This window comes from Rutidosis leptorrhynchoides, chromosome 3 (genome assembly GCF_046630445.1).
Source record: "Rutidosis leptorrhynchoides isolate AG116_Rl617_1_P2 chromosome 3, CSIRO_AGI_Rlap_v1, whole genome shotgun sequence".
Lineage (NCBI taxonomy): Eukaryota > Viridiplantae > Streptophyta > Magnoliopsida > Asterales > Asteraceae > Rutidosis > Rutidosis leptorrhynchoides.
Genome location: NC_092335.1, coordinates 242,111,389 through 242,131,564, shown reverse-complemented (window position 1 = coordinate 242,131,564; position 20,176 = coordinate 242,111,389). Strand labels below are relative to the sequence as shown.

Below are 20,176 nucleotides of genomic sequence, written 5' to 3'. Positions count from 1 at the left end.
TGGGTCGTGGATTGATTCAAGATAATATTTATCGATTTATTTCTGTACATCTAACTGTGGACAACTAGTTGTAGGGTACTAACGAGGACAGCTGACTTAATAAACTTAAAACATCAAAATATATTAAAAGTGTTGTAAATATATTTTGAACATACTTTGATATATATGTATATATTGTTATAGGTTCGTGAATCAACCAGTGGCCAAGTTTTACTTCCCGACGAAGTAAAAATCTGTGAAAGTGAGTTATAGTCCCACTTTTAAAATCTAATATTTTTGGGATGAGAATACATGCAGGTTTTATAAATGATTTACAAAATAGACACAAGTACGTGAAACTACATTCTATGGTTGAATTATCGAAATCGAGTATGCCCCTTTTTATTAAGTCTGGTAATCTAAGAATTAGGGAACAGACACCCTAATTGACGCGAATCCTAAAGATAGATCTATTGGGCCTAACAAACCCCATCCAAAGTACCGGATGCTTTAGTACTTCGAAATTTATATCATATCCGAAGGGTGTCCCGGAATGATGGGGATATTCTTATATATGCATCTTGTTATTGTCGGTTACCAGGTGTTCACCATATGAATGATTTTTATCTCTATGTATGGGATGTGTATTGAAATATGAAATCTTGTGGTCTATTGTTACGATTTGATATATATAGGTTAAACCTATAACTCAACAACATTTTTGTTGACGTTTAAAGCATGTTTATTCTCAGGTGAATATTAAGAGCTTCCGCTGTTGCATACTAAAATAAGGACAAGATTTGGAGTCCATGTTTGTATGATATTGTGTAAAAACTGCATTCAAGAAACTGAATTCGATGTAACATATTTGTATTGTAAACCATTATGTAATGGTCGTGTGTAAACAGGATATTTTAGATTATCATTATTTGATAATCTACGTAAAGCTTTTTAAACCTTTATTTATGAAATAAAGGTTATGGTTTGTTTTAAAAATGAATGCAGTCTTTGAAAAACGTCTCATATAGAGGTCAAAACCTCGCAACGAAATCAATTAATATGGAACGTTTTTAATCAATAAGAACGGGACATTTCAATTTAAACCTATAGTATCGCGGGGTTCCGGCTCTTCTAGTAATAATCCCTCCCGACTTATATCCACACCGAGATATTCACCAATCAAAGTAATAAAAATTCCACCTCCTATTATGCTATGTGGTCGCATCCCCCGAACCATAGCTGATAAATAATAACCCACACAATATGGTATACTTACAACGCTTTGTGGGTCTCGAATACACATATGGTAAAACAAATCTTGTTCATTTACTTTTTCCTTGTTCTTACCCCTTTGTGTAATCGAATTAGCTAAAAACCTATGTATTACTCTTAATTCGGCTCTATCTATATCTAAATAAGAGTAATTTCCCCCTTTGAAACGGTGATGGCTTGTCATTTGACTCCACACACCGTGTGTATCAAAATTTTCATCTATCTTTCTACCGTTTAGTATCAATCCTCTACAATCGGCAGACGCTAACTCCTCAGGCGTATATATACGTAAAGCCTGAGCCATGTCCAGTAAAGACATGTGGCGCATCGAACCGCCTAACAAAAATCTAATAAAAGAACGATCGGTTAAACTAGCTACCCGATCATTCAACTCTATACTACATAACAATTCTTCACACCATACTTTATATACAGGTCTACGTATGGTGAATAAACATATCCAGTCATTAAAAGAAGAATTACCATACCTCTGTACAAGTAATTCCCTAATTGGCCCGGTCAATTCTACAGCTTCTAAGGGTCCCCATTCTATGACCCTTGGTACCTCAACAACCTTAGAATGAAGAGTATGCAAACCCCGTTGATATTTTGGATAATCTATCCAAAGTCTGTCAAATCTCAGGTTCGGGTGCAACTCTTCCAAGTGCATATCAGAAAAGGTCATGACTGGATGAGGTATATCCTGCTTGTAGTAGTTATCCACCTCCTGTTGTTCCAAATTCTCAGCAGGAGCATTGCGGACTTGGGATGAAGATTCACCCCTTTCATTCTGCAAAACACATCAAACACAATTTTTGTGCATCCAAATATGCATTAGTGTCAGCAAAATCATCAATCAAAATAATTACAAAGACATTATCAATTTATATCAAACTTAAGCTTATTTTCACATTTTTATCAAATCTACACTTTTTCAAATAAGCATATACGAAAATTTTCGCCAAGTTCATAAGCATTCAACTCAAATAACATGTCAAAATAATCATTACTAGCAATCATTACTAGCAATCAAGTTCATGAATTTTAGACTTGAAAAAGTCCACTTTAATTCTCAAAATCATGTTTAGGCTCAAAGTTTGGATCATTTAACTACCTAGACATGTTACACTACTCAATTTAGCAACAATTCATGACAAAAATCGGCCATAACCTGTTTATATCAAAAAGCCCCAAATTTGCTCAACAACACAAACCCTAGATTACTCAAAATTTGAAGTTTAAGGCTTCTAATCATGTTAAACAGCATCAATCTAGGTTATACAAGCATAATACATAAACAATTTAAGCTTAATTACACTAAAAAGCATCAAAATCAAATTGGGGAAAAAATAGCTCAAGAACATCAAATTTCGGATTAAATGGTGTTTAGGTGTAGAAATTTACCGTTTTTCTTGAGTAATTCTTAGATAGCATCCTTCTCAACATGATTTTAGCAAAAGATTTGGTGATTAACGGTTAAAAATTGTGATTTTGGGGGGGTTTTTTCGTGTTTTTCGGGTGCAGTTTTTCGAGCTGTATTTTTGGGTTGAGGAGTATGAAACTGATCAGTTTGCAGCTCTTATTTTTTTTTCTGTAATCCGGCTCCTCCGCGAGTCGCGGGGATTAACCCTCCAAACTCCACGACTCGCGGAGTTTGGTATATTTTTTTTTTTTTTTTTTTTATAATCATTAACTTATTAAAACAATTAAGTAATTAATTTTAAAATTTTGTTTCCCTTGTTATTTAGGACGAGGTCGTTTCGGATCGATGTCCTAGTCCGTCCTTCGACAAAATTTTAAAATTTGTCTTTTTGTAGCGATTGTTTTAAAAGCTAAGATTTTTGGGTTTTTTAATGTTTTTGGCATACTTTAAATCAATAAGATTAAAAATAATGATAATAAAAGTTCTCGTCCCTCCCTCGGGTAAAGCAATTTCGGTTTAAAAACCTAGTCTTCAACTTACGACGAATTTTAAAAATCATATTCTTAACTTAATGAGATAAAGTAAATTTTTGTTTTTAAATTCACACAACTTAAATATAAAATTCAAAATTATTATTAAAAATTCACACCAAACTTAAAATTTAAAATGCATAAAATTAAAAATTTATATTTTAAAAATTCACACCAAACTTAATTTAAAAATTCATAAATTCATATCAAACTTATATTAATTTTTCAAATATTTACAATTTTAAATATATTGTTTTTACAAAATTTACAATATTAATTTAAGATTTAAATATTAATTTTAAAAACATGGTAAAACTAAATTTAAAAATCTTTTTGTCTTTTTATCCCACTTTAATCAATCAAATATTATCAAAAATATGCGCCTCTCTTTTCGGTAAAGTAATTTCGGTTCCAAGACCTAATTTAACTCATGACGAATTTTTGAAATATTTTGGTTTGATTGTTTAAAGATATTTATACCTTAAGAATAAACGTTAAATTTCGCAGTGATGTAATAAATTTTTGAATGATATCAATAATTTCGGTCGCCAAACCTAATTTTATTCAATACCAATTTAATACTTTTTAGCGAACAAATTAGCGTTTATTATCAAAAGGTTAAAAAAAATAAAAATAAAAACTGTACAGACATACCTGTGAAATAGATTTCTTAGTTATATGATCTATCCCATTCATAAGATAGTCGGTTTAATTGGTTTTCCATGGCTACATAGGCGTAACCTCGAGCATTCAGTATCTTTTCTTCTAAACATATGAACGGTCCGTCTCTGCATAAAGTAACAAATTCGGTATTTGAATAGGTTTGATTATTGGAACATTTACCTCCATGTGACCATTTTCCGCATTTGTGACATCTTTCTAGGTGTCGTGCTCTTCTTTTCGCTGCGGATTTTGATTTTCCTTTACCAAATTGTAACTTATTATCTTCGCATCTGGATTCTTTTCTAACTCCGTCCATTCTTTCTCTGATTACTGATACTATTTCACTCGGGAGTATGTCATTATTACGTTTAGTGATCAAAGCGTGTAGCATTAGACCACGGTTTAGTTTACAGGCAGTCTTCATTTCGTAAAAACCTAAAAAAAAAATTCAGAATGGGGGGAGAAGACTAGTTCTTTAGGGTCTGCTAGGGAAAGACCATTCGGGTTCCATTTTCGAGAACTACACGAAAACAGACAATCTAACTCTAACAGAAATATATATTATCCTTTAAAGACTTGGTTCTCCCCACACTTAGTTAGCTATGGTGTTGAAATTGTGATTAACTTCGTTGTCGACTTCCATCGGACCATGTATGTAATGTTTAACTCTGTGACCATTAACTTTAAATTCAATCCCATTTGAATTTATTAATTCTATCGTTCCGTATGGGAAAACTCTTTTGACTATGAATGGTCCAGACCATCTTGATTTTAATTTTCCAGGAAATAGCTTGAATCGTGAATTGAAAAGAAGAACTCTGTCTCCTTCTTTAAATTCTTTTGAACTTCTGATTCTTTTATCATGCCATTTCTTCGTTCTTTCTTTATAGATTAACGAATTTTCGTATGCTTCATGTCTTAATTCTTCTAATTCGTTTAGTTGACTTAATCGTAGACGTCCGACTTCATGTAAATCAAGATTACATGTCTTCAAAGCCCAAAATGCTTTGTGTTCAATTTCTACTGGAAGATGACATGCTTTTCCATAAACAAGTCTAAAAGGTGTGGTTCCAATTGGAGTTTTGTAGGCTGTTCTAAAAGCCCAGAGTGCATCCTCCAATTTAATGGACCATTCCTTCGGATTTGATCCTACGGTTTTCTCTAGAATACGTTTTAAAGCTCGGTTGGTATTTTCAACTTGTCCACTTGTTTGTGGATGATATGCGGTGGAGATTTTATGAGTTACTCCATATCTTTTAAGAACTTTCTCAAGTTGATTATTACAGAAATGAGTACCCCGATCACTTATTAAAGCTTTCGGTGTTCCAAACCTTGCAAAAAGACGTTTTAAAAAGTTGACTACAACTCGTGCATCGTTAGTTGGGAGAGCTTGTGCTTCCGCCCATTTAGATACATAATCAATGGCTACGAGTATATATAGATTATTATGAGATTTTGGAAATGGACCCATAAAGTCAATACCACAAATGTCAAATACTTCACATACTTGGATGACATTTTGTGGCATTTCATCACGTTGACTTATTTTTCCGGCCCTTTGACATGCATCACAGGATTTTCAAAGAAGGTGTGCGTCTTTGTAAATTGTAGGCCAATAGAATCCAGCTTCATAAACTTTTATTGCTGTTAGTTGAGGCCCATAATGCCCTCCTGTTGGTCCTGTGTGACAATGGTTTAAAATTTTACTAGCTTCATATCCAAATACACATCGGCGTATTATTCCATCGGGACAACTTTTAAACAGATGTGGATCTTCCCAAAAATAGTGTTTTATATCACTGAAGAATTTCTTTCGTCTTTGGTACGATAATCCTTTTTCACGGAATCCACAAACTAAGTAGTTTGCATAGTCTGCAAACCATGGGATTTCTTTATAATCTATCTTCAATAGATATTCATCAGGAAAGTTGTCTTGTATGGCCGATTCATTTAGAACTTCTAACTCAGGATTTTCAAGACGAGAAAGATGATCAGCGGCGAGATTTTCTGCTCCTCTTTTATCTCGGATTTCAATATCAAACTCTTGTAAGAGTAAGATCCAACGGATTAATCTTGGTTTAGCATCTTGTTTTGAAAATAGGTATCTAAGAGCAGAATGGTCGGTATAGACCACCGTTTTTGCTAGAACGAGATATGATCAAAATTTGTCAAAAGCAAAGACAATAGCAAGGAGTTCTTTTTCAGTAGTTGTATAGTTTGTTTGTGCTCCTTGTAATGTCTTACTAGCATAATATATAGGTTGAAATCGTTTTTCAATCCTTTGTCCTAAAACGGCTCCCATTGCAAAATCACTTGCATCGCACATTAGTTCAAATGGTAGATTCCAATTTGGTGTTATCATGATCGGTGCATTAGTGAGTTTTTCTTTAAGAATATTAAAAGATTTGATACACTCATCTAAAAAGATGAATGGAGCATCCTTTTCTAGGAGTTTATTCATAGGAGTGGCAATTTTAAAAAAATCTTTTATGAAACGTCGGTAAAAACCGGCATGCCCTAGAAAACTCCTAACTCCTCTAACATTGGTGGGATGTGGAAGTTTAGCAATTACATCTACTTTAGCTCTATCCACTTCAATTCCTTCTTTTGAAATTTTATGTCCAAGAACGATGCCTTCTTTAACCATGAAATGGCATTTCTCCCAATTAAGTACTAGATTTGATTGTTCGCATCTAATTAGCATTCGTTCCAGATTAACTAGACATGATTTAAATGTATCACCGAAGACTGAAAAGTCATCCATGAATACTTCCATGCATTCTTCTATCATGTCGTGAAAAATCGCCATCATACACCTTTGAAAGGTTGCAGGGGCGTTGCAAAGTCCAAATGGCATGCGTTTGTAAGCAAAAGTACCATAAGGGCACGTAAATGTGGTTTTCTCTTGATCTTCGGGTGCTATTGGAATTTGAAAATATCCGGAAAATCCATCTAGAAAACAATAGTAACTATTTCCGGCTAATCTTTCCAACATTTGATCTATGAAAGGTAAGGGAAAGTGATCTTTTCTGGTGGCGTCATTTAATTTTCTATAATCAATACATACACGCCATCCTGTTACAGTCCTAGTAGGAATAAGCTCATTTTTCTCATTTGTAATGACAGTCATGCCACCCTTCTTAGGTACGCATTGAACTGGGCTTACCCATGGACTATCAGAAATTGGATATATCAAACCTGCATATAGCAGTTTAATAATCTCTTTCTTAACTACATCTTGCATATTAGGATTTAGTCTTCGTTGGTGTTGCACATACGTTTTATGACCTTCTTCCATAAGAATTTTATGTGTGCAATACGAAGGACTTATTCCTTTAATATCATGAATCTTCCATGCAATGGCTGGTTTATGAGCTTTTAACACAGAAATGAGTTGTGATTTTTCATTTTCAGTAAGAGAAGACGATATTATTACAGGTAATTTAGATTCACCATGTAAATAAGCGTATTCCAAATGGTTTGGAAGTGGCTTTAACTCTAATTTCGGAGGTTCTTCTATCGATGATTTATATCGATATCTGTCTTCTTCTTTTAGCATTTGAATTTCTTCTGTTGTTGGTTCATATCCATTAGCTATAAGTGTAGCTAACATTTCAGCTTCATCAATTGGTTCATTACCTTCTCCTAAAGAACATTCTCCTGTTCCTTGTAATTCTGAAAATTCTTCTAATAATTCTGCATGTGCATCTATAGTTTGAATATAATAACATGTATCATCTGCAGATTGTGGTTGTTGCATTGCTCTATCAACTGAAAAGGTACCACTCTCATCCTCTATACTTAGGGTCAGTTTCTTACCGAACACGTCTATCATTGCTTTAGCCGTGTTTAAGAATGGTCTTCCTAATATGAGAGGAACTTGAGAATCTTCTTCCATGTCCAAAACAACAAAATCTACTGGAAATACTAAATTACCAACTTTAACTAGCATGTTCTCCATTATCCCTCTAGGATATTTTATTGATCTATCGGCTAGTTGTATGCTTATTCTGGTTGGTTTCAATTCTCCAAGGTCTAGTTTAGCGTATAGTGAATACGGCATTAGATTTATACTAGCACCTAAGTCTGCCAATGCTTCTATTGAACTAAGACTACCCAGAAAACATGGAATTGTGAAACTTCCTGGATCAGATAGTTTTTCTGGTTTCTTATTTAACAGCACTGCTGAACAATTAGCATTCATAGTAACAGCCGAGAGTTCTTCCATTTTCTTTCTATTTGAGATTAGATCTTTCAAGAATTTAGCATATCTTGGCATTCCTGAAATCACATCAATGAAAGGAAGATTTACATTTATCTGTTTAAACATATCCAAGAATTTGGATTGCTCGGCTTCAAGTTTTTCTTTCTTCATTTTACTCGGGTAAGGAAGTGGTGGTTGGTATGGTTTAACATAAGGTTTATCCTTAACTGTGTTATTTTCATTAACCTTTTCAACTACCGGTTCTTTTTCCTTATCTTGATCAGGTTGTGGTTCTTGTGGAGTAGGAATAGTTTCATCAGAAGTTACAGGTATTTCAGGTGGTTTAAGTGTTGTACCACTTCTTGTGGTAATGGCTTTAGCTGTTTCATTCCGGGGGTTAGCATTTGTATCACTAGGTAGACTTCCTGGTTTTCTTTCACCTATTAACCTTGCTAGGTTACTCACTTCTTGTTCCAGATTTTGAATAGAAGCTTGTTGATTTCTAAATGCTTGAGCATTTTGTTCATTAGTTTGTTTTTGAGATGTGAAAAACTGCGTTTGAGTTTCAACTAGCTTCGTCATCATATCTTCTAAATTCGGCTTTTTATCATCGGTTTGTTGTGGTGGTTTGTTTTGAAAATTAGGTCTTTGCTGATTGTAAGTATTATTGGATACTTGTTGATTGCTAGGACCTTGTTGGTTGTTGTATGGAATATTTCGGTTATAATTCTGGTTTTGATTGTAAATCGGTCTTGGCGGTTGATAATTATTCTGATAATTATTTCCAGGCCTTTGGTTTATGTATGAAATATTCTCTCTTTGTTCCATTGTTAATTCAATACTGAGACAATCTTTTGTCAAATGTGGTCCTCCACACTGCTCACAACTAATTCGTATTGAGTGAATATCCTTAGTCATCTTTTCCATTCGTCTTTCCACAGCATCTATCTTTGCGGAAATGGAATCTAAGTCATGGCTAGAATCGGCTCTAGCTGCTTTAGATGATCTAACGATATCTTTTTCTTGGTGCCACTCATGTGAGTGGGAAGCAGTGTTATCAATAATTTTGTAAGCATCAGTTTCGGTTTTCTTCATAATAGAACCACCAGCTGCTATATCTATGTCTTTCCTTGTAGTGATGTCGCATCCTTGGTAGAATATTTGTACTATTTGACAGGTGTCTAAACCATGTTGCGGACATCCTCTTAACAACTTTCCATATCTTGTCCACGCCTCATATAGAGTTTCATTTGGTTTCTGTGTGAACGTAACAATTTCTGCTTGAAGTCTTACGGCTTTAGATGCAGGAAAGAATTGTTTAAGAAATTTGTCAATTAAAACATCCCATGTATCAATCGCCCCTTCAGGTAATGATTCCAACCAATCTTTGGCTTCTCCCTTTAAAGTCCAGGGAAATAACATGAGATATATCTGTTCATCCTCCACTTCTCGGATTTTAAATAGTGTGCAGATCCTATTAAAGGTACGTAGATGTTCATTTGGATCTTCCTTCGGCGCACCACTAAATTGGCATTGATTAGTCACCATGTGTAGAATTTGTCCTTTGATTTCATAATCTGGCGCATTAATGTCTGGATGAGTAATTGCGTGACCTTGGCCAGTGCGTTTAGCTCTCATTCGGTCTTCCATACTTAAAGGTTCCAGATTCTCCATAATTGAATTTGTTGAATCGGTATCACTAGATGATTCTGATTTAATGGTTCGTTCCTCAACAATCTCTGTTTGAATGATTGGTGGCTCCGGAGGAAAGTTTAGTGGTTCAGGATCTACGAACCGTTCCTGAATATTCTCCGGATTCTCAATTGTGAGGTCGGGTTCAAAAAATGGATTATCGGAAATTTGAACTGAAGTACTTGGTCGACTGGATGACGATTCTAAAGAAAAATCAACGGCGGTTATATTTGCTAAATGTCTTGATCTAGTTACAGGTGGTGAACGTACAAAAGGTGGTGAACGTCTTGCTCGGTGCATTCACTGAATATCCTATTAGTTTTTAAAAGGAAAGAAAAATTATAATAAGTTATCCAACCTATAGACTTTTCTGATTTTGCCCACGTTTCGAATAGCCAAAAGATGCAGCAGAGGGGCAGGATTCGTTTGGTCTCAATATAATTGAGGACTGTTTGGCTCCAATAACCCGGTCCACGTACAAATCCAACTATTACTACGAACCAGAAAATTTTGATGTCTATTAATTTAACCACTTAAAATAAATTTTCGTAATTTTAAGAAATTTAGATAAGAAGTAGAAAAAATTCTAAGTCCTAAAAACTAGAATGGCGAGAAATAAGAGAGAAAAAGAGTTCGTCGCAAAAGGTAGAAAAAGAAAAAAAATGGTTGAAAAATAAAAGGTGACGAAAAAAAAAAAATAAACTTATAAAAACTTAAAAATACTTGAATAACCTAACCTTATTACTACAACTAACTTAAAATTATAATCGCAAATTGAAATTACTAATTGGAATGATAATTGATACATAGTAAAAGTCGTCTAAAAATATTAAAGCTTACAGGAAAAACTGAATCCCAGATGGAAATAACTTAAAAAGAAACTAAAACTTAAAAAGGCGTCGCAAAATTCTAAAGCACCTAAATCTTAGTCTAAAGAAAAAGCACTTAAGGAATTCTACGGCAAAGCCTAAAAATCTAGGAGTAAAAATAACTATAGCAAAAACTAAGTTTAAAATTAAATATGAGCTAAAAATACAAAAGTTATGCTACAACGATTAAAAAGGGACAAAATATAAAAATATACAAAAAGTTGTAAAAAGTACAATTTTTATAAAAATATTATTTTTATATTATTTATTTAATAAAACTATTAATTTTACAATTTAATTAAACTAATTTAACTAAATAAAACAAATTAAATAAAAAGTAAATCTTAAAATAAAACTAATAATAATAATAATAATAATTAGGGTTAAATAATAATAATAATTAATTAATACCCGTAATTAATGCTGAATTAGGGCTTCCTTGTCGCCTGTCAGAAAGGCTCCGCGAGTCGCGGTATTTAATGAAGAAAACCCCGCGAGTCGCGGGGTTCAAAAATTCAGATGACAGCTTTAAATTCGACGCGTTTTTTCTTTATTTATTTTTTTTTTATTTTCTGTTTTTAATTTTTTCTATAAATAAAAGATAGTTAATAAAACTTATATTTTTATAAACTAAACTAAAAATAAAGAAACTTATAAAACTTAAATATTTAACAAAATCTTAAAAATACTTATATTTTTGTTTTTCTTTTTATATTTTTGAATAATTAAAACGTATTTTTACAAAAACGAATTTTTAATAGAAGTAAACAAAAAATCTTTTTTTTTATTTTATATATTAGCGTTGCGCTTCCGGCTTTTAAGAGATAGTTCCCCGGCAGCGGCGCCAAAAATACTTGATGTTATGCGAGGTGTATATAAAATAGTTTATATTTTACTAGGAAAAACTATTAAATACGATACAATTTTACACAAGATATTTATTTATTTATAGAATGGATATACTTAAACCTTGCTACAACACTTATAGGCAGCGTACCTAATCGTACAGTAGTGTAGTTTTTAGTAAGTCCGGTTCGTTCCACAGGGAAATCTTTAAACAAAGTTCAACGCTATATTAGTTTACTTTTATAAAAATACAAATATATATATAAGTAATATTATTATTATAAAGGGGGGTTTTTACCGTTTAATGACCGGTTTGTCGATTTTAAAACTTTAGTCGCAGTTAAAACCTAATGTAAAATATTAAATAAATAAAAGACTTAATTTAAAGCGTAAAGTAAATAACGATAATGAAATTTCGAATAATAAAAGTGCGATAAAATAAAATTGCGATAATTAAAAAGTACGATAATTAAAAGTGCGATTAAATAACAATAAATAAAAGTGCGATAATTAGAAGTGCAATTAAATATAAAATAAAGGAAATTAAATATGAAATAAAAGAATTATGCTTATTTAAACTTTCGTAATCATGATGTTTGACGTGTTGATTTTAGTTTTATGCTCATGGGTTAATTGTCCTTTGTCCTGGATTATTTAATATGTCCGTCTGGTTTTTGTCCATAACAGTCCATCAGTCATAAATATAAAGTGCGAGTGTCCTCGTCAAATTATTATTATACCCGAAGTTAAATATTCCAACTAATTGGGGATTCGAATTGTAACAAGGTTTTAATACTTTGTTTAATGAATACACCAGGTTATCGACTGCGTGTAAACCAAGGTTTTACTACTTTGTTAACAATTACACCAATTACCCTTGAATGTAATTTCACCCCTGTTTTAATTATTCTAGTGGCTATTAATCCATTCCCGTGTCCGGTTAAATGAACGATTATTCGTACATATAATTACCCCGCCCATCGTGTCCGATAGAGTGTATATGGTAATTTATAGGGACGCCCAATTGTAAATCTTTATATTAACATTAACAAACTTTCATTTAGTTAAACAAATATAAAGCCCATTAATAGCCCATAGTCTAATTTCCACAAGTGTCGTTCTTTTGTCCAAACCCCAATTATGGTACAAAGCCCAATTACCCAATTTTAGTAGTTAGCCCAACATCATGATCACTTCGTTTTAAATAAGCATAATAATAACTTAGCTACGAGACATTAATGTAAAAAGGTTGAACATAACTTACAATGATTTAAAAATAGCGTAGCGTTACACGGACATAATTTCGACTTACACCCTTACAATATTCGCTAACATACCCTTATTATTAGAATTATAATTAAAATTAAAATTAAAATTAAAATATAAATATAAATATATACGATATAGATAGAGAGATGGATATATTTGGTGGTTTTTTCGATCAGAATTCGTTTGCTTTTATAGGAAGTTTCTGAAATTGGGGCTCCGCGACTCGCGGCCCTTTTGGCCTTCAAACTCCGCGAGTCGCGGAGATTGAAATTACAGCTCACATCTTTTGGAGTCTTTCTTGCCGACGAATTTTATATATAAATATAAAATATAAATAATTAATATAATTATTTATATATTATATTATATTCTTGTGCATAGTAGACTTGTAATTTTTAGTCCGTTGCGTCGAGCGTTGAGAGTTGACTCTGGTCCCGGTTCCGGATTTTCGAACGTCCTTGCGTACAATTTTATATTTTGTATTTTGCATTTTGAATCTTGTACTCTTGTAATTTCGAGACGTTTCTTATCAATAATTGGAACCTTTTTGATTGTCTTTTGTACTTTTGAGCTTTTTGGTCGTTTGCATCTTCAATTCGTCGAATCTGTCTTTTGTCTTCACCTTTTATTATTTAAACGAATATCACTTGTAAATAGAACAATTGCAACTAAAAGCTTGTCTTTCTTGAGGAATAATGCTATGAAATATATGTTCGTTTTTAGCATTATCAAATCGCCACTGGGTTCAGCCATAATATATTGCTGGACAGTTCAACATCATTTGTTATTCAGGAGTCAGTAATAAACTAAAACTTGAATGTTGAACAATTTAGTATTTATTGCCGAATCATTCAATTAGGAGGCAACTCGTGGCCTGATATCTAATCTCGGTCGTTTGTGGTTCTATATATAAAGGAAGGATCTTCAAGGTGAATACGATGGCATGGATTAGAGTATTTGGTGACTCAAAATTAAATTAAAAATATATAGACAACTTTATAGATTATTTGGAGACAATCAGACAAAGATGTGTTGTTGCTACTGAATTTGACTATCAAGCGTTACGCTCGGTGAAGTTTAGCGTTTACATCATCAAATGTTTGGTAGAATGAGAGTGACTCATTACGTTTATGTTTTACCATTATATCGGACTACTTAATCTAATTCTAATACTTTGTAATATATGAATGAATATTTATTTGTCACCAAAATTTAGAGCATCTGTTGTCTGTCGTCTTTTTTCGGGCGTCGCCCAAAATCGACGTTGACCGGACCGGCATCAATCTCGACGTCGGTTTCCAGTGTCGATACGTGGACGGTGGAAAAACTAGCCGTTGTGCACTATTTTTAAATTTTCAGCCGTTTGAAAATGGTTTTTTTTTATTTTTTTTATTTTCCCTAATTTCATTTTGTTCGTACGTATATGCATCTATATTTTACATACACTTCACAACTACATATCTTCTCATTTTATATCTTAAAATCCTATATTTATACTATATTTATAATCAGACATTCGGATCCGGTTGTAATTGGTACGCGAAATAAGAGACGTAAACTGATTGTTGAGGAAGTAGTTGAAAATATTCGGTTGACTTGAATCAAGATGACGAGGACCTCTACCTTATACACTGTTAGTCAATTTCAAGGTATATTTTGAACAGTGAAATGGACGTTAATGTAAGAACATAAACACATCGCGCTACTCCTTAATTAGTTGAATTGAAATCGAGAAAGAAATAAAAATGTTTGGTTAATACTCCCTTATTTCCCGTCCAAATACGTTGTCACAAAAACCCACTCATTTTTTTAAATTTTTTTAATTTAATTTTGTTTTTAATTTAACAAACAGCCGCCTCTCTCGCACTACCAAAAGCTACTTCCTTTTCCCCTTTGCCTTCTCATCTTTCTCAAAAGCTTCACACTTCAATTACAATTCAATCACAAATTCTCTCATTTTGCATCACACATTTATATATGCGACATTTATATATACATACAACGCATATGTAATGTATGTATAGTCATTAATCAATCAGTGCATGTATAAGCCAGATCTTTTTAATTTCTGTTAACCACAATGGCTCTCATAACTAAACTCCCATCATCATCTTCACAAACAACAACAACCCAGCTTAATAAACCACAAATTTACAAATCGCATCCCTCAACTTTCATACATTTGACAAAACCATCACCATCTTCATGTTCTTGCTCTTACTCACCTTTTACTGAAAAGCATTCAGTTGAAAGATACCAAAGAGACAACTGGGTATTCAAGAATCAGCTAGATAAAAACTACCCATCTGATAAAGATTCAAACTTTTCAACCAGAGATTATGAAATTGCGATTCAGGTCCCAGAATTGAAGAATTTGCTACAGGTTTTGAGGGAGAAAAGAGAGAAAGATGGGAACGGTGAGAGTGAAAAAGGGGGTGTTGGAAATGTGTATTTGGTGGGTACGGGTCCGGGTGACCCGGATTTGTTGACATTAAAGGCTTTGAAAGTGATTCAAAAAGCTGATTTGTTGTTGTATGATAGATTGGTGTCTAATGATGTGTTGGAGTTGGTTAACCCTGATGCTAGACTACTTTATGTTGGCAAGACTGCTGGGTACCATAGCAGAACCCAGGTTTGTGTTTTTTGTTTTGCTTTGTTCTATTTATTTATTTATTTATATTGTTGATTTATAGGTTATTTTTGAAAAAGATTGTAAGGGGGTTTGGAAGTTTGAAAATTTGTTACTTTAGGGATATGGGTTGTGCTTAAAATGGAGTTTTTATTTATGAACACAAGTATCTTTCTACTATATATATCTACAAATTTGTAGTTTTTTGTAATGGGGTTACTTAGTTTTGGGCTATGCATGAACACAAGTATTATTCTGCTATTGGAAATATTTCAAGATTTAAGGAAATATGTTGGGTTACTTACATTTGTGCATTTGGTTGCAAAATTGGAGCTGAACTTTTTGTTGAAAATAAAGTTAGTGACTCTTCAATTTAAAATTATAGATTGAAGTAGGTAAATTTCATACTAGTATTGAACAATTTATGCTGTGGAACTTTATTTGTTTTTCAGTGCTGTAACTGGAATGTAGCTAATTGGACAAGTAGAAGTAAAAATGAGCTATAGTTGTGTAATATACAGAATATTACACTCCTTACAAACTAATCATATTTACCAAAAATTGACCATATACCACTCTTAAGTCTCAGTACTACAAGAAGACAAACTTGATTAGTCTAATGTACCACATTTATTAGAGTACCATGTATTTGCTTGTTTGTTTTACAAAAATGGGAGCCGTTTTGAACAATATTGTGGTTATGTATGTATGTATGTATGCAGGAGGAGATTCATGAGTTACTTTTAAGTTTTGCTGAAGTTGGGGCAAACGTTGTAAGGCTTAAGGGAGGGGATCCATTGGTGAGTTCAACGTAAATAGCTATTGTTTTTTAGAAATATATATGGCCGTTATATGGTCGTTAATATGTGAAATGGAATTTGGTCTGTGTAGGTGTTTGGAAGAGGTGGTGAGGAGATGGATTATCTCCAACAACATGGCATCAAGGTGAAGGTTATTCCGGGTAAATAAATTATCAATTATCAGTCGTTGTTGGGGAAGGGCATATTAGACATTTTAATTTATAGTCTTGAACTTATATTTGTAGGGATAACTGCTGCATCTGGAATAGCAGCAGAATTGGGTGTTCCACTGACACACAGGGGGGTAGCAAACAGTGTTCGGTTTCTAACGGGTCACTCCAGAAAAGGAGGAACAGATCCAATTTTTGTTGCAGAAAATGCAGGTGATCCAGATTCAACGTTGGTTGTTTACATGGGATTATCTACACTTCCTTCACTCGTTTTTAAGCTCATCCAACATGGTTTACCACCCGATACACCTGCAGCCGCAGTCGAGCGTGGTACCACACCCCAACAACGCATTGTAAGTATATCTTCGTATATATAGAATTAATTAAATTTGTGAGGTTCGTCACAAGTGGCTCATTTAATCATAATACTCAAGTTGTTTCTAAAGGTGATAAGGTTCAACCAATTTGCTTAATCTTAGGTTGATATGATTTTTGCTACATCTCTAATGTAGTAACTAGGGTTGCAGAACTCGGAAAAACTCGCCGAGTAGTCAGTCAAAAGTTCGGGCCGAGTAGTCGGTCAAAACTCGGTCAAACCTCAGTCAATGGGGATTACTTGGGATTGCTAAGCCAAAACTCGGGACTAATTGGAAAATCGGACAAAATTAGTCAAAGTCAAACTTAGTCAACATTCCCCGAGTTGCCGATTACTCTCTAAAAAGTCCGGACCAAGTACTCCCCCGAATAGCAATTTTTGCAACCTTGGTAGTAATGTTCGAAATTAATTAATTTTTAAAAAAAAAAAACAGAAGTAAGTTGAAACTGGATCGGGTCATTTGGGTTGAAATTTGCCTAAAGTGCCTTGATGCATAAAACCTCCTACGCATATTATAAAAAGGTAGATTGATATTCTTTTTTTTTTTTTTACATCAGTTTGGGATCACCCAGGGGACTTAACCACTTACGCGTTCATCTCCCGTAGTTGTATAACCCGCCCCCAACTACTGCCCTGGAGGAAACCCGGACCAATCTGAGGGCATGGCTGGTAAAAACCCCCCTCCCCGCTGCCCCCGCACTAAGCGAAAGGCGACCTGGGTGGATACTTCAGGTCGGGGATAACATTGAGTGCAATGTTGCAGCCTAGCGGAGTCGAACTCCTGACCTCTCGCTAAGAGAGGCAGGCCACTACCATCTGAGCTACAACTCAATGTTACGAAGGTAGACTGTTACTGAGAACCATACCTCGCGAGCGCGGAATTGGGTAACATTGTTGTTGTTTTAGACTGTTATTGAGAAGATGGAGTTTATAAAATCATCTTTAACACGATGGATCATTCTAATAAATTTTCTACAAAAACTGTGTTCGGTAACTAGACTTGATCTGTGCTGCACCTAAATCATTTGTCTAGACCTATCTGTAAACTTTCTCAAATTGTCAAATTTCAAGTAATAAATACTCATTAATTATTTACGGAGTATTATATATATTTTTGCAGGTATTAGCAGAGCTGAAAGATCTTGCAGATAAAATCACATTACAAGAATTTGTATCACCAACTCTGATCTTCATCGGAAAAGTCGTAGCTCTCTCACCGTTATGGCCGCCGCAATCTTGTTCCCAAGAAACTTCATGCCTAATTCCGCATGTATGAAAACCAGATTGTGCAATGACAGTTGAGTTGAGATTCGATCATCATAACTGAACAGGGTTTTGTGAGATAAATTTTAGGAGAAAGAAAATGTGAGTACAATTTTGAGCTAAAATTATTACTTCCAGTTTTTGGTTTTGCGATTTTTTCCTTGCATTGATTCTGATTGTAGCCTATTTATTGTAAAATGGCACCTAAATTGGTGGGTTGTGGGTTAGAGAGGTGGATACATAACAGGTCAAAGTGAATAAATTTGTTGTGTTTACCCATACGGGTCGGTTTGGTAATCAACTAATTGTATTTCGGAATTTTGGCCGAGGTTATAAAAATGAATAAATTTGCAACGAATGCTGCCTGGTTGATTGTTTGACTTGAATATAATTCTTTTCAAATTTTTCTTGTACTCCTATCAGTTGTACGGATATTTAACTGTGCTGCTATATTTACATATGCTCTAGAATCCATCCGAACTATAACCAGTCTTACATTTGCAAGAATGAATTAGATTTCAAAATAAGTATACATATAAAATAAGTATGTATGCGTATACGGTATACATATTTGTTGTGTTGTGCTGATTTGGTTTGTGTTGCTAAATGTTTTGCTTCATACAATTTCAGTCCTGGTTCAACCTTTTTAACAACAGTAAAATTTTAAACGGTCCCTATAAGTTTTATTTTACATGAATAATTCATATGAATTGCATTGGTAATTTGAGTTTTCAGTTTTATATAATGTAACATTGCCACATTATAATCGTTAATTTTCAACTTCATATGTAGCTTTAAACATATTTTAACAATCCATCTTTTTTTTTTTGAAAAGCCAATATTATTAATATAAACAACGATATGTACATGCGTTGAAGGCGAAAAGCCTACATACAAGGACACGACTATTTACATATGCATACACGATTATATCTACAATGGTGTTACAACCAAGCATGAAATAACGATCCAAAGTTTAGCCCGGATCAATATTATTCGTTCTCGGATCACCAAGGTTTGACGGATTAAGTAACCATCTATGCCAATCCTTGCCAATGAGTCTCGATCTATTTGAAATCCATTCGAACGTCTTGACTTGTATTTCGCTTATAACCTTTGGAGGTGCCCAAGAATCATTTCGAAAAACTTTTTGGTTTCTATTTTTCCAAATGATGTAGCATGTTGTTCAAATGATTGCTTGCCAAATTCGTTTGCTATCCCCCGAAATATTCCCGTAACCCCCTGTGTTGAGAGCCATTCGAAGAGCCATTCGAAGCCATGAGATGTTGGCCTATTTATGTTCCACCATTTGTGAATGCCCATCCAAACATCCATTGCCGATTTGCTCTTGAATAAGGCGTGATCGATTGTTTCGATTTCATTATTACACAATGGGCATAATAATGAGCCAAGTTCAATACCACGCTTATCAAGTTCAACTAATGCCGCTATTCTACCTTTCAATACCCTCCACACGAAAATACCGACCTTTTGTGGTACCAAGTTGTTGCGCAAAGTTTCTGTTCCTGGACTGTTGCTCGAAAGAAAAAGAGTGTCCAATTTAGCCCCTACCTTTTTGCACGTATATATACCCGAACCATCAAGCGTAAAACTCCAGCTATCCTCATCAGAATCAAACCCCGAAGCTGTCTATAATACTGAAATCAGTTGTTCTTGTTCCCCAATCAATCGACCACTAAGTTGTCTAGCCCAACCCCATTGAAAAACCCGTGAATTGTTGATAATCTGCATACGCTCCTCGACAGTAACAGACTGGTTTGTTTCAAGCCTATAAAGTCGAGGAAACATAAGCTTTAAACTGATGTTGCCTACCCACTTGTCGTCCCAGAATGATACTCTGCTGCCATCCCCAATTTTTTTGTCGAAACATTCATCAAATTTGAAGCCGATCTTGGACATGTCGACACCAATTGCAATTATTTTCCTTCAAACTGAAACACGTCTTGAAGCAATATTAAATTATGTTTTAATCCTTTTCGCGACTTATAAACTAATTATTGTTAGAAAATATAAATAAACTAGTTTAATACCTGCAAATTTGCGGGCTCTTTAATATAAAAACTTTATAATAAAAATATATTAGCATTATTATAATAAAATATATGTCGTAAGAAATTACAATACACAAATGTTTATGCATCAACAAAACTTCTGCAAACCCCTTGTGTCC

The 20,176-nt window shown here is 33.8% G+C and overlaps 1 protein-coding gene across 1 annotated transcript; it reads left to right on the top strand.

Annotated features, from left to right (window-relative positions):
- The first annotated feature begins 14,628 nt into the window (after positions 1 to 14,628).
- Positions 14,629 to 18,332, top strand: LOC139897313 (S-adenosyl-L-methionine-dependent uroporphyrinogen III methyltransferase, chloroplastic-like). The gene is made up of 5 exons (XM_071880007.1): positions 14,629 to 15,379; positions 16,099 to 16,176; positions 16,268 to 16,337; positions 16,422 to 16,699; positions 17,843 to 18,332. The coding sequence occupies exons 1-5, from the start codon at positions 14,828 to 14,830 to the stop codon at positions 17,996 to 17,998; spliced, it is 1,134 nt and encodes a 377-aa protein (XP_071736108.1). The 5' UTR covers positions 14,629 to 14,827; the 3' UTR covers positions 17,999 to 18,332.
- Positions 18,333 to 20,176: the final 1,844 nt, after the last annotated feature.